General features: G+C 35.7%; 2 protein-coding genes and 1 long non-coding RNA gene across 5 annotated transcripts in view; 2 read left to right on the top strand and 1 right to left on the bottom strand.

Moving 5' to 3' along the window:
* Positions 1-16,011, top strand: part of lingo3b (leucine rich repeat and Ig domain containing 3b) — a 644,601-nt gene that overhangs the window by 160,504 nt on the left and 468,086 nt on the right. The window lies entirely within an intron of this gene.
* On the bottom strand, positions 681-2,454 carry LOC147846594 (uncharacterized). Its single transcript, XR_015479257.1, has 2 exons — positions 2,302-2,454; positions 681-2,245 (listed from the first exon to the last, which is right to left on the bottom strand). It is a non-coding gene; the product is annotated as an uncharacterized LOC147846594 (long non-coding RNA).
* nectin4b (nectin cell adhesion molecule 4b) overlaps positions 1,715-16,011 on the top strand; it is a 212,759-nt gene continuing 198,462 nt past the window's right edge. For both annotated transcript variants that reach the window (XR_015479169.2, XM_087241708.1), the window contains exons 1-2: positions 1,715-1,980; positions 14,877-15,065. Coding sequence is in view for 1 of the 2 variants with exons in the window: in XM_087241708.1 (XP_087097834.1) it covers positions 1,935-1,980; positions 14,877-15,065 (235 nt within the window). In the remaining variant the exon portion in view is untranslated. The remainder of the gene's footprint in view (positions 1,981-14,876; positions 15,066-16,011) is intronic.

The raw sequence follows: 16,011 nt of genomic DNA, 5'->3' as shown, positions 1-16,011 counted from the left end.
TCCAGCTTAAACCAGGCTGGTCAAGCTGGTTTTAACTGGTCATTTTCCAGCCCACCAGCTTAGACCAGGCTGAAAATGGCTGGAAACCAGCCTGGAAATGGCCAAAAGCCCTCTAAAACCAGACTGGTCGACCATTGCTAAAACCAGCCAACCAGCCTAGGTTTTTTCAGCAGTTTAAATTGTATATTTAACCCAAAGTAATGATGATCATCATGAAATGTTAAGATGTCTGGCTGATAAAGTCAGCTTAATTAACTACAGTGACTGCAACTCTTAAAAGTACAAATGACCAGCAGACGGCGCCAGTTAACAGTTCAAAGCTGTTTCTTGTGAAATGAACTAATAATGAACTAGCATGGTCAACATTAGCATACACTGAAAAATGATTCCTACTAAAAAAAATGAAGGTATTGGTTGTAAACAACTGATATGGGCTGAATTTAAACAAACAAATTAAGTTTAGTAATGTTCAACTTAATTTGTTTAAATTCAGCCCGATTATTTCAGATGATCCATTAGTGTCAATGCATTATAAAACTGTAAATAAATTACTTGTTAAAGCATCAGCAACATGGGTGACCACTAGAACAAGAACCATGTTAAATTAATAATGTAATGATTGTTTAATATATATACAGTTGAAGTCAAAATTATTCACCCCCCTTTGGTTATTTTTTAAAAAATATTTCCCAAATGATGTTGAACAGATTGAGGAAATGTTCACAGTATGTCTGATAATATTTTTTCTTCTTCAAAAAGTCTTATTTGTTTTATTTCGGCTAGAATAAAAGCAGTTTTTAATTTTTTTAACACCATTTTAAGGTCAATATTATTAGCCCCTTTAAGCTATATATATTCAATAGTCTACAGAACAAACCATCGTTACAATAACTTGCCTAATTACCCTAACCTGCCTAGTTACCCTAATTACCCTAGTGAAGCCTTTAAATGTGACTTTAAGCTGAATACTAGTGTCTTGAAGAATATCTAGTCTAATATTATTTACTGTCATCATAGCAAAGATAAAATAAATCAGTTATTAGAGATGAGTTGTTAAACTATTATGATTAGAAATGTGTTGGAGAAATCTACTCTCCGTTAAACAGAAATAGGGGGAAAAATAAACAGGGGGGATATATTAGACTTAGTAACAATATAATAGATTACATTTACTGTAGGCTTAAATGTAAAAAAAAAACTCTTCCTTTAGAGTGTAAATGCCTTATAAAACTGTGTAAATAAATTACCTGTTAAAGCATCAGCAGCATAGGGGACCACTAGAACAGAACCACGTTAAATTAAGCATATGCAATATAATATAAAACATTTACTGAATGCCTAAATGTAAAATGTGAAAGCTCTTCTTTTAGAGTGTAAATGCGTTTTAGTGTTGCTTGGTGTGTTTATCCATAAGAAATGTCAGGAATTTCTTAAGAACTGGTTGGTCCTGTTCACATTTACATCACAAAACAAATTCCACAAGCTCCACTTACGCCGAAACACCTTCAGAGGGTTCAAAGAGTTGAGTTTTTAAGAAATGTTTAAAAGTCTGCACAGAGACCTGTGATCTAATAAGGAAAAATCTCAGTTTATAAAGGCTTCAGTGCACAAATCAAAGGTCAGAGTTGGTGGAGTTTGTGTTGCGCATGCGTGTGTGAGTGGGGTGGGCGGGGCCTCGCGAGCACAGGTGTGTGAATGCTCACCTGAAAGCGTTATCATTTCACTTCAAACAGAGTTTTAATCTAGAGTTCATCAAGATCGACATCTTCCTAAAGACTTTCGGCTCACGTTGCGTGAGAAAACCGCAGCTTTCTGTACGTTTAATGTTTACCTTTTGACGCACGCTGGAGAAAACCTGAACGTGGATTAAAACATGAGAAGTGTTGAGGAGTAACAGCGGGGAAAGTTGATCAACGTGTGAATTACGCAGCAACATGACTAAACTACTGAACATCGGCGCATTCCTCCTCACATTCATCGGTAAGAATGCACGAAACCACACATATAGTGCCTTATTTCGCTTATTTAAAAAACAACCAGGACTCAATGCAGCACATATAGAACATTTTTAAACGCATAAACACATTTAGGTTTTCATACTGCAGACATTTATAGGCTATAAAATATGGTTTGAGGGTTTGCATGAGTTGTGTCTTCTTTTCGCTCAGTTTATTTGTTGGTTTTATGTTGTTGTGATTTTGGGGTATTTTTAGTCTCATTTGAAGACTCGAGTCAGCTGTAATGTCTGTATGGTAAACCATTTCAGTTTTAATCTATAAATAGTACTATTTTATATGTTACTATGACCTGTATTTATTTAAGATAGTCTACTAATATCATTTAGTGCCTTACATTAAGTATTTTATTGGCCACTAGTGCTTATTTTTGAAATGGTATCTATTGAAAACAAATTAAAATTTAAAATGTAATCTGAATAATAAATCATTTTTTATCTAAATAACTAGTGTAATTTTTTTAAAGTAGTACCTGTCAGGAGATAATAGAATAACTTAATATATATACTAGTTTCTCTTTAATATGAACTAGTCGCCTATAATGTTTATTCATTAGCTTGTAGTTCCTATTTAGGAGATACTACTGCATTTTGATTGGTTAGTAGTATTATATACGAGTACTTAATTACATACCCTTAATTAAGTAGTTCTTGTTTATTTAATACTAGTATTTATTCATTATCTACTAGTTCTCACTTATTATAGATCCTAGTAATTATTTGTCAGTAGTATTGATTTGCAACTAATGAAATCATTAGATCTAGTTCCTGTTTATTTAGTGCTATTGTTTATTCATTAGCTACTAGTTCCTATTTATTAAATACAACTAGTACATATTGGTTATAGATACTATTGTTAAATAGTTCCTATTTTGTACTATTGTTTATTCATTACCTACTAGTTCCTATTTATTAAATACAACTAGTACATATTGGTTATAGATACTATTATTAAATAGTTCCTATTTTGTGCTATTGTTTATTCATTACCTACTAGTTCCTATTTATTAAATACAACTAGAACATATTGGTTATAGATACTATTGTTAAATAGTTCCTATTTTGTACTATTGTTTATTCATTACCTACTAGTTCCTATTTATTAAATACAACTAGTACATATTGGTTATAGATACTATTATTAAATAGTTCCTATTTTGTGCTATTGTTTATTCATTACCTACTAGTTCCTATTTATTAAATACAACTAGAACATATTGGTTATAGATACTATTGTTAAATAGTTCCTATTTTGTGCTATTGTTTATTCATTACCTACTAGTTCCTATTTATTAAATGCAACTAGAACATATTGGTTATAGATACTATTGTTAAATAGTTCCTATTTTGTGCTATTGTTTATTCATTACCTACTAGTTCCTATTTATTAAATACAACTAGAACATATTGGTTGTAGATACTATTATTAAATAGTTCCTATTTTGTGCTATTTTTTATTCATTGGCTACTAGATTCTATTTATTAGATACTACTAGTACATAATAATTATAGATGCTATTATTATATATGTTCCTATTTTGTACTATTGCTTAATAATCATTGGCTATTGGTTTCTATTTATGGGACACTGCTGCATATTTATTAGGTAAATACAGATAGTATTATTAAATAGTTCCTATTTATTTTGTACTATTGTTTGTTATTAGCTACTAGTACCTATTTATTAGATACAACTAGTGCATATTGATTATAGATACTATTATTAAATAGTTCCTATGTTTGTACTATTGCTTATTAATTGGCTACTAGTTTCTTTTTATAAGACATTAGTCCATATTAATTAGGCATATAGTTCTAATTAAACTATTAGATGATTAAACTAATTAAATAGTTCCTATTTTGTGCTATTGTTTATTCATTAGCTACTAGTTCCTATTTATTATATACTAATACATATAGATGCTATTATTATGTATGTTCCTATTTTGTACTATTGCTTAGTCATTGGCTATTGGTTCCTGTTTATGAGACACTATTGTATATTAATTAGATAGATGCAGATACTATTATTAAATAGTTCCTATTTATTTTGTACTATTGTTTGTTTATTAGCCACTAGTTCCTATTTATTAGACACTAGTAGTACATATTAATTATGTAGATACTATTATCAAATAGTTCCTATTTATTTCGCTCTATAGTTTATTCATTAGCTATTAGTTCCTATTTATTACATACTACTAGTGCATATTAATTACAGATACTATTATTAAATAGTTCTTGTTTTGTACTATTGCTTATTTATTGGCTACTAGTTCCTATTCGAGACATTAGTGCATATTAGTGCAGATACTGTTATCAAATAGTTCTTATTTATTTTGTGCTATTGTTTATTAATTAGCTACTAGTTCCTATTTATGAGACATTAGTACATATGAATTATGTAGATACTATTATCAAATAGTTCCTATTTATTTCGCTCTATAGTTTATTCATTAGCTATTAGTTCCTATTTATTAGATATTACTAGTGCATATTAATTGCAGATACTATTATTAAATAGTTCTTTTGTACTATTGCTTATTCATGTGCTACTAGTTCCTATTTCAGATATTAGTGCAGATGCTATTATCAAATAGTTCTTATTTATTTTGTACTATTGTTTATTCATTAGCTACTAGTTCCTAGATGCTAGTGCATATTATTTTGGTAGATAATATTATCAAATAGTTCCTGTTTACTTTGTTCTATTGTTTATACATTAGCTGCTGGTTCCTATTTATTAGATTATACTTGTACATAATAATTATAGATACGATTATTATATATGTTCTTATTTTGTACTATTGCTTAATCGTTGGCTATTGGTTCCTATGTATGAGACACTCTTGCATATTAATTGAGCAGATACTATTATCAAATAGTTCTTATTTATTTTGTACTATTGTTTAATATTAATTAGCTACTAGTTTCCAATTTGAGAAATTAGTGCATATTCATTTAGTAGATACTGTTTTTTTTTAAATAGTTCCTGTTTATTTTGTACTATAGTTTTTTCATTAGCTACTAGTTCATATTTATTAGATACTTATGCATATTAATTAGGTTCTTCTAAATGCATACTAGCGCTCACAGTATTTGTATTAATTTAATAAATACTAGTACTCATTACATGCTTTTAATTATTAATTAGTTATTTCATTGTGATATTTAATCAGTTGGTGCTAGTTCTTATTGGATACTTATGCATATTAATTAGGCACACGAATATCTAAATAGATACTCATCAATTATTCATTGAATACAAGTAGTTTATTATATACTGTTTTAAGAACCTTTAAAGAGTTCCTATTTATTTTATTGCAATGTTTATTCATTATCTACTCATAGTTATCAGATTACGTTCTCTTGACTTTTGTTTTTATTTATTTTAAACTACTATTAGTAATACATTTATTAAGTGGTTGAAAAGCAGTTAAAAAAAAACTAGTAATAATTACAAAAGATACTAGTGCCGAATAAATGACTACTAGCTATTAAATTGGTAAAAGTAACTAAGAACTAGTATCTTATTAATTAAACCTTGCATTTTGGCAGGTTCTGGTATCTTATAAATCAGTTCTAGTGTCTAGAAAAAATTAAGTACTAGTTCCTTGCAGATGGTTTTTAAGTTGTCATGATCACCAGCGATCTAGTAGCTGCAGATCGCTTAAGGACTACAAATCTGCAATTTCTGGACTACAGGACCCAGTCATACAAGACGCACACACACACACACACACACACACACACACAAACGCACACACAAACGGTTCCAGATTAAGACTGATTAATGCACTACATGCGGAGCACAAACACTTGCTGAGTCTTGTCTACTGCTTAGTGACACTACAGTGCGTTTTCCTTTGTCTTTTTTCCGTGTTTTTGATCCTCGCCTTGTTTGTTTGTGTTTAATCCTGTCTGCTGCCTGCCTTGTGACCATCTGCCTGTTATTTTGACTATGACTCTGGATCGCTCTTATTCCTCTGCTTGCCCCTGTGTTGACCACTGCTTGCCTGACCATTGTATTAAACCTGCATGTGGATCCGCACCCCTGTTGTCAGTGTCATACCCCTTGTTACACTAGTATGCACAAACATTGAGTAGCCACAAATGTACTGCATACTAGATATTTCAATAGAAATGAATGGATAATATTTCAGTAGGGGATCGTCTTCAGAAACGTGTTGTTGTGCTGGTTGAAAGTCTCTTCATATTCCAATAGTGCTGATTAAAGTAAATGATCTAAATGTGTTTTTATATTCTGGTTGAGGCGTAAAACTAGCAAATGTTCATCCGATTAAATAGAGACGAGCTAATAACTCTAATATTTCTGATCAGGAGCTCAAACTGTCTGTCAGCAAATGCAGATTTGGACTTATGTGCATCCCTGTTCAAGCACTGTTTGCATATCCACGTAGACACAAGAGAGAGAGAAAGAAAGACAGCAGTAAAGGCAAATGCTGAATCAAAACTTGTTAAATCAATCAATACTGGAGTGAGTTTTGCATGCTGGAGGAAGGACGACACCACGGCTGAAGTGTTTCTGTTAGACAGTGTTCTGTGTTAAACTCTTTCAGTCACGCAGAGCTGATGTAGATTGTGTTGTTCTGAATGGGTTATCTGCACAGAAGTGTTGTTCAGCCACTGAAATCTCCTGGTGAAAGATTGATGTGAGTATTTTCAGCTTCATAAGGTCCTGTTACAGCAGATAATGTAGATTTATATTCAGTTTATCAACAGAACATCTAAGCTATTCCGCCTAGCCTGCTTTACTGAGCTGAAGGTGCTTTTATATTCACATTGGGTCATTATTGATCAATAACAGCCTGTGATGCGCTCTATTGTTCACCGCTACTCTGAATATTCAGTCAGAAACAGCATGTCAGTATGGCTTAGTAATAAGCAGAGATGGGGGACTCGAGTCACATGACTTGACTCGAGTCAGACTTGAGTCACAAAATTTAGGACTTGAGACTTGCTTAACAAATATCCAAAAAAGACTCGACTTGACTGTCATGACTTGGACTTGAGTTAAATGACTCGTAAAATAACTTGTTTTTGTAAAATACACAACCGTTTGTTATATATTTAAGCTTTTAAAAATAAAACTGAAAGTCACGCATGCGCAGTATTAACAGCTCATCGGTTGTCAGATCAGTTCAAAAGAATCAGTTGAATTTGCTGGACTGGATCATTCGGTTCATTACGAACCGATTTAAATGATTCATTAGATTCATTTAAACGATTCATTTGAACGATTCATTTGCTATTCGGCCATCAGAATGCGATGATGAAAAATGGAAGGCGCTCCACCGAGGATAGCATATTTTACGGGTTTAAAGATTACAAACGAGACGACTAATCAAAGTTTATACTATTTAGTCTGACTCTGTGCTTGTGCATATTTAGTGACACGTTTTTTACAGCTATTATCATTCTTCTATCATTCTTTTGTATCATCCTAATTTACCAAAACATCTGCATTTGCTGTATATTAATTTGATGTCATTAGGCTAATACATGGGCTATTTTATATACATATCTAAAATGCTTTTGCATGCAAATTTGCTTTGAACTTGAAAGAGAGAAGCAGATTTGACCTGTCAGCGGCGCACATGGCTCCTGAATAGGTAAGAGAAAGTGGATGTCTTTTTTAACAGTTTTTTTTAAACTTTAATCCATTGACAGCAAACAGTGTATAACATTGTAATAAATGTAGTTATGATTGCAAAAAATTGGAAATATTTAGTTTGTCGCATATAGGTAACTATTAATGTGATGTGGGTAAAGGGTGCGTTTCAATTCATATTACTAATGAAAACATTTTTATTGGAGTTATTGAAATGTGCAAAATGTCTGAGGAATAATAATAACAATAATGTTTTTTGTAAAAAAAAAAAATGATCATTTTGATTCAATAATGTTTTCCCCCCAAAAATGTGCCTGTGCACTTTAAGATTGGTTTTGTCATTTAGGGTCTCGTTTATTAATAGTATAATATATGAATGGCTTTGAAGTACTGTAAGCACACTCATTCCCCTGAGGAAAAAGGCAAAGAGCCATCTGATTCTGATATATATATATATATATATATATATATATATATATATATATATATATATATATATATATATATATATATATATATATATATATATATATATATATATATATATAATTAGATTGACTTGAAAGTGACTTGCTAGACCAAGCTATGACTTGACTTGGCTTGACTTGAAATAAGCAATGACTTGACTTGAGTCTGACAAAAAATGACTTGACTTACTTGAGACTTGAAGGTTATGACTTGAGACTTGCTTGTGAATTGCACATGTGTGACTTACTCCCACCTCTGGTAATAAGTGTAATTCCTGCACGCCGCCGGCCAAACACTCAGCATACAGTAGTGTCTTTAGGACAGAGTGTGTGAGAGAGTGAGAGCAGCGATGCATGAAATATTGCACATTATGACGAGTTCTGCTGCTACACAACTGAAGTGTGCTGATATAACACAGTTTAATCATTCACAATGGTAGTGTTATAAAGCACTGTAAAGTTTTCTATCTGGAGAATGACATGATCTAGTTCGAGTGGGTCTCTGTCATGTTTAATGTTCACGCATTCGGACAGTAGGGGAGAGACTGTGTTTTACAGCCATTATGCTAACCGATGGCGATGGCAGATCACCTGCTGCACCTTTAAAGTAAGTGCTTGTGTATCAAATAAATAAATACAAATATCTAAATAACACATACTATTATTCATTTATTAGGAAGTTGTGTCTACAGATTAACAGGGAATATCTGTTTAAATGGTACGAGTGTCTAGCAAATGCATGTAGTATGAGTATTGATTGAGTATTAGAATATGTGCTGGTATGTTATCAGTGTACTGGTGTGTGTGTGTGTGGACATGGATACTGGTGTGTTTTACAGGTGACATGTTCAATTGGCTGACTGCATGCTGTAGTGAATGGAGATATGGAGATGAGTTGTCGTTTGTCGTGTTCTCCTCTCTGTTTTCATGGTTTGACTTACTCTGGAGAAATGGAGAGGAGTTTGTTAATGGAGTGTGGCTGGTATTCTGAAGTGTGTGTGTGTGTGTGTGTGTGTGTGTGTGTGTGTGTGTGTGTGTGTGTGTGTGTGTGTAGTGAGGTGTTTATCTGCTATGTGGTGCAGTCACATTCTTTACTGCTGTTTTTACCGTCATTAAAGTTCAAGCAGATTTAAAAATCATTACTCACTGATGGAGGAAACTGACTGTGTGTGTGTGTGCGCGTGTGAGTGTGTGTGTGTGTGTTCAGTTTGTGTGAATTGTATGGTTTGTGTTTGTATTAAGTGACTAGTGTGTGTGTGTATGTTGAATGTGTTGCTAAGTGTATGGTGTGTGTGTGTGTGTGTGTGTATGTGTGTATTAAGTGTGTAGTTTCAGTGTGTGTGTGTGTGTGTGTGTGTGCGCGCTGTCTATTGTTTTATGTATGTTAATGTGTGTAGTTTTTGTATGCTTATGTCAGTTGTTTTGTGTGTGTGTGTGTGTGAGCAGGTGTTGTCTGCATGTGTGTGAAATGTCATTGTGTTTGTGTTCTGAATTGTCTGTTATGCTTAACATCTTGCGCATCTGTGTAGCAGGTTAGAGTGAATGTGTGTGTGTGTGTGTGTGTGTGTGTGTGTGCGCATGTATTAAGTGTGTAATGTCACTGTACGAACTGTGCAGTGTCTGTGTGTATTAGGTGTGTGTAGTTTCAGTGCGTGTGTGTTAGTTGTCATTGTGTTTGTTCAGTGTGTGAGAAGAATTGTGTTAGTTATGTTACATGTTGGGTGTGTGTGTTATGTTAAGTGAATGGCATGTAAGTGTGTGTGTTAAGTGTAATTTCAGTGTGTGTGTGTGTGTGTGTGTGTGTGTGTATTAAGCATGTGACGTCTATTAATAAGTGTGTGGTGTGTAAAATGTACTTCGGTGTGTGTGTGTTTGTGAGAGAGATTTGTCTTTGTGTGGCGTGTGTGTGTCTGGCATGTCTGTGTGCACATTAAGCATGTTGTGTGTGTATTGCTATGTGTGTGGTGCGTGTAATGTATGTCTGTGTGAGAATTGTCTTTGTGTGCATGTCTGTTTGTGTATTAGGTGTGTGATGTCTTTTTGTAATGTTAGGTGTGTGTGTATGTGCTTGGTGTGTGGCGTGACTGTGTGTACATGTGGCATGAGTGTGTTTGTGTGTGTGTGCATATTAAGCATGTGGCATGCCGTGTGTTACGTGTGAAATGTATGTCTGTGTGTGTAAATTGTTTTGTGTATCATACCTGTGTATGTATTAAGTGTGTAGTGTCTTTGTATTGTGTGTGTGTGTTATGTTAAGTGTATGTATTAGGTTTAGTGTGTGGCGTGACTGTTTGTGTGTGTATATGTGTGCGTGTGTGTGTGTGTGTGTGTGTGTAAATTAAGCTTGTGGCTTGTGTATTCCTAAGTACTTCGGTGTGTGTGTGTGTGTGTGTGTGTGTGTGAGAGATTTGTCTTTGTGTGGCATTTGTATGTATTAAGTGTGTAGTGTCTTTGTATTGTGTGTGTGTGTGTGTGTTATGTTAAGTGTATGTATTAGGTTTAGTGTGTGGCGTGACTGTTTGTGTGTGTGTATATGTGTGCGTGTGTGTGTGTGTGTGTAAATTAAGCTTGTGGCATGTGTATTCCTAAGTACTTCGGTGTGTGTGTGTGTGAGAGAGATTTGTCTTTGTGTGGCATTTGTATGTATTAAGTGTGTGGTGTCTTTTTATTGTGTGTGTGTGTGTGTTAATTGTGTGATGTTTTTTTTTTATTATTGTGTGTGTGTGTGTGTGTTAAGCATGTGGCATGACAGTGTGTGTGCGCATATCAAGCGTGTGGCGTTTTTGTATTGCTAAGTGTGGGGTGTGTGAAATGTATGTCAGTGTGTGTGTGTCAGACAATTGTCTTTGTGTGGCGTTTCTCTGTGTGTGTGTGTGTGTGTGTGTCAAGTGTGTGGTGTCTATTTGTATTGTTAAATGTGTGGTGTGTGTGTGTATTATGTTAGGTGTGTGTATTGTTCAGTTTAGCGTGTGTGTGTGTGTGTGTCAGTCAGCTGAGACAAGAACAAACAATAACCAGAAATGCAAGAGCTAATTCTCTCTGTCTTTCTCTTTTGTTTTTAATTCTCTCTCTCCTTCCCTTTTCTTTAAGATTATATATTTAATAATCATAATAATAATAGCAATATGCATGTATGTTTTTGTACTTGTGTTATAATTAAAGAGTTGTTCAAGTCTCTCTCTCTCTCTCTCTCTCTCTCTCTCTTCATTCTTCTTCTTGTGTCTGGTTTTGTTCTCTGTGAATGACGGGCGGGTGTCTTGACTGTAGTGTCTGGACTGGTTTTCCCTCAGGATAGTTTTACATCGGACACAAGACTGAAACTCAACACAGATCCTCAACACTGCTAAATGAGCACACAAATCAGAGTCTTTAATATGAGCTGAAATGAGAGTTAGAGCTCAGTTTTCCCTCATTCTCTTGTGCTGAGCTCCTCCTGTCAGTTATGACTGAAGCTGATGTAAATAGAGCAGAATTACAGCTGAAATCGAGTCCGTCTCATATTAGATAAGGTTTCTTAAACAACACTGTTATTTTCCTCTATATTAACCAACACAATCTCACGGCAATTCGTAACTTTTTGCTGGACTGAGTATCTACTATTAAATATCTACTATTGACAAATATAAAATACAGTAAAACACTGTAAATATGTTGAAACGCTTTGATATGTTGGCAGTAGGGCTTGGCGATAATTCGATATCAATAATGATCACTATATATATTTTCCAATAAAACGATAATGACAGTTTGATAATTGCTCAATAATATTTGTGCACTATGCGTAACTCTGTGCAGGAATTTTGCAGCCTGCAATTTTGGATGCCACACGCAGTTTACAAGTTTACAGCCATACAGTGCTAGCTGCACTTAGAGGAGTGAGGAAAAATACGGTGAAAAAAGGTCAGAGTCATCAGAATCAGTCTGGAGCTACAGTTTTTTTGCAATCCGACATATAACAGAGCAACGTGCACTGCAAACTGCACAGACGACTCGTGTCATCAAAAGCAGGCAACACCACACACCTGTTTCATCATTTAAAACAGCACCACCCTTATGAAGATGCTAATAAAATTACAGACAAAAAAAGTGCTGGTAACCCAGCAGAGTTTCATCTTAACTTTTCAATCCAGATGGATGGTGCAACCATTACTGCATCCAAAATGGTTAAAAGCCTTGGAGTAACGATTGATAACCAACTAAACTTCTCTGACCACATCTCTAGAACTGCTTGATCGTGCAGATTCGCACTCTATAACATCAGAAAGATCCGACCCTTCCTATCTGAACATGCAGCTCAACTCCTTGTTCAAGCTCTTGTTCTCTCCAGACTGGACTATTGCAACTCTCTACTAGCCGGGCTTCCAGCTAACTCTATCAATCCTCTTCAGCTGCTTCAGAACGCAGCAGCACGAGTGGTCTTTAATGAAGCTAAAAGAGCACACGTCACTCCGCTGCTCATCCGTTTGCACTGGCCGCCAGTTGCTGCTCGCATCAAATTCAAAGCTCTGATGTTTGCTTACAAAGCGACTTCTGGCTTTGCTCCTTCTTATCTGCTCTCACTTCTGCAGATGTATGTGTCCTCCAGAAACTTGCGTTCTGTGAATGAACGTCGCCTCGTGGTTCCATCCCAAAGAGGGAAGAAATCACTTTCCCGAACTCTCGCATTCAATCTGCCCAGTTGGTGGAATGAACTCCCTAACTGCATCAGAACGGCAGAGTCACTCACTGTCTTCAAGAAACGACTAAAAACTCAACTATTTAGTCTCCACTTCACTTCCTAATCTGCAATTGCCTCTCTGGCTCCACCGCTAACTGTTCTTCAAAAAAATAAATAAAATAAAAAATGACTAATGTTCTGCTTCTTACACTTTACACACCTGAAACTTGCCTACAGCACTTATTCGTTGTTGCTCTTATAGTTGTGTAAATTGCTTCCTTGTCCTTATTTGTAAGTTGCTTTGGATAAAAGCGTCTGCTAAATGACTAAATGTGTCAAGTTTTAAATTTATAGGATATTTAATAGAGAGCCAGTGCACTGAAATGCAATGCAATGAAAGCATGAATAAGCTTTTCTGCATCAGACATTGATGCAATAAGGTAGGGATGTTTCATATATTTATTAGACTTTCTGATGAATTTAAGGCAAAATAGTTGATTCAATTCACCTTTATTTGTACAGTACTTTTACAATGTAGATTGTGTTAAAGCAGCTTCACATAGAAGGTTGTAGTGAATTGAAGCAGTGTAGTTCAGTTTTCAGTGTTTAAGTTCAGTTCAGTTCAGCTTAGTTCAGTGTGGTTTAATATTCACTACTGAGTCCAAACACTGAAGAGCAAATCCATCGATGCACAGCTCTACAGATGCCGAACCGTGCAAGCCAGTGGCGACAGCAGAGAGTGAAAAACTTGTCCAAAGGCAAAAATGAAGTATTAAAAAAACCTGGAGGGAAACCAGGCTCAGTTGAGCACGACCATTTCTCCTGGCTAAACGTCTTGTGCAAAGCTGTAGTCTAGGCGCCGGAGGCTGGAGAACGCTAGACCTCAGTGAAGACTCGTCTATCCCTGGAGCGTCACAGGAATCAGTCTCATGCTCTCCACTCCTCCATGACCACCACAGCAACTGCTCAGGATACGGCCTGGTCCAGGATTATGGGAACCTTGGGATCATCTCGTCTCTGGTCTTGGATCCAATCAGTGGTGCTGCAAGGCCTCAGGATGAGTATTGCCAGGTGGAAATGGAGAATAAAGAGAATAATTAGCGTAGCTGTTGTTCATAGTGTATATAAACGAGATGTGTGGAGCACATTCATGTATCATACAACTAAGTGATGCATTAAGTGTATGCTTTACTAAAGAGACAGGTCTTTAATCTAGTGTTGAACTGGGAGAGTGTGTCTGAGCCTCGAACATTATCAGGAAGGCTATTTCAGAGTGTAGGAGCCATAAATGAGAAGGCTCGACCTCCTTTAGTAGACTTTGCTTTTCTAGGTAGTACCAAAAGCCCTGAGTTTTGAGATCTTAAAGAGCGAGTTGGATTGTAGCGAGACAAAAGGTTGGTTAGATAAACAGGAGCTCGATTATTTACAGCTTTATATGTGAGAAGCAATATTTTAAATTCAATAGGAAACTGAACAGGCAGCCAGTGTGAGGAGGAAAACATTGGGCTGATATGATCATATTTTCTAGACCTGGTCAGAACTCTGGCTGCTGCATTTTGCACTAGCTGAAGTTTGTTAATAGAGGATGCTGGGCAGCCAGCAAACAGAGCATTACAGTAATCCAGCCTAGAGCTCATAAAAGCATGGACTAGCTTTTCTGCATCAGAGATTGATAGCATACTTCATGACTCAGCGATATTTCTCAGATGAAAGAAGGCAGTTTTTGTGACATGGGATATTTGATTTTCAAAAGTTAGATTGCTGTCTAATATAACACCCAGATCTTTTATAGTAGAGCTAACGCTAACTTTGTATCCCTCTAATCAACTGCATCCTTTGATGTTAGAAACGATTGATAAGGAATGTGTTTTATTATTTGCATTCAGCATTGATTTCTCTCCGCCACACACACACACACACACACACACACACACACACACACACACACACACCTGTAACACTCATGGAGCAGCATGGGAACGGCCTTCAGTTTCTCTGTCCTGTTTCTCTGGTTTGGAGTGATGTATTCTGATAGTGTGGTTTAATATTAACACACTCTTTCTCAAACACTCATTTTCTCACACGCTGTCTGTGTGTGTTTGTCAGTATGTGTTTGCAGTGAGTTCATGGATTCGCCGATGTCCTTGCGCTCGTTCAGCGGCTCCGAGGCGAGGCTGAAGTGTGTGTTTGTGGCGCCCAGAGATGTGACTGTGGTACAGGTGACCTGGAGCAGACACACACCTGCCGGAACAACACAGCAGATCATCACCGGACACTACACTGAGGGACCCAAAGGTGTGTGTGTGTTTGATATATGTATATGCATTTCAATATCACTGAGTCGGCAACTCGTCGTTCTTTTAGACATCGCTTCATTTATAAACGCAAACGCTCGAATCTCACAGAACCTGTTGGAGAAATGTTTGGGTCATATTTCATCATGCAAAACATCTGAATAATCTGCAAATCAGGCTTTATTTATTTAGTTTTCTCTGTACTGTGTGTGACATGGACACACATTCTGCACATTCAAACACTTACTGTCATAAATCTCCTCCCCCCCCCCCCCACACACACACACACAGGTTTCCTGCTCTGCATTGTGTGTTTGTCACCTGGAGACGTGTGTCTGTCTGTCATGACGGAGGTTTTCAATAGTGTATTGTGTTCAGGGCTTCATCTGCCATCTGTGTTGCAATGCTTTAACAAATAGTCACAACACAAATAAACATTATATATATATATATATATATATATTATGGTTTGTCTTTATTTACTCGCCCTGATGCTGTTTCACGTGTTCACGCTGCTCATACTGTGGCAGTGAATGAGGGCCACAAGATAAAACATTATGGCAGTCAGGATTTTACCTTCTGAATCTTCCTTCCTTCTATCGCTCGATTTGTCTATCAATCTTTCTTTCATATTCATTCGACATTCGTTTATAATGTTTATTTGACATGGACATCACAATTACACTGGACAAACCAAACACTGTGATAGATAAATGGATAGATGGAACAAGATTGATAGATTGAACAAGAGGTGGATAGACAGACAGACAGACAGACAGATAGATAGATAGATAGATAGATAGATAGATAGATAGATAGATAGATAGATAGATAGATAGATAGATAGATAGATAGATAGATAGATAGATAGATAGATGATAGAACAATAGGTGGATGGATAGATGAAACAAGAGGTAGATGGTTAGATAGATAGAAGGATAGAATGA

Source organism: Danio rerio, chromosome 2 (assembly GCF_052040795.2).
Source record: "Danio rerio strain M-AB ecotype USA chromosome 2, GRCz13ab, whole genome shotgun sequence".
Taxonomy (NCBI): Eukaryota; Metazoa; Chordata; class Actinopteri; order Cypriniformes; family Danionidae; genus Danio; species Danio rerio.
The sequence above is the reverse complement of the archived record's forward strand: the minus strand, read 5'-3'. Positions and strand labels throughout refer to the sequence as shown.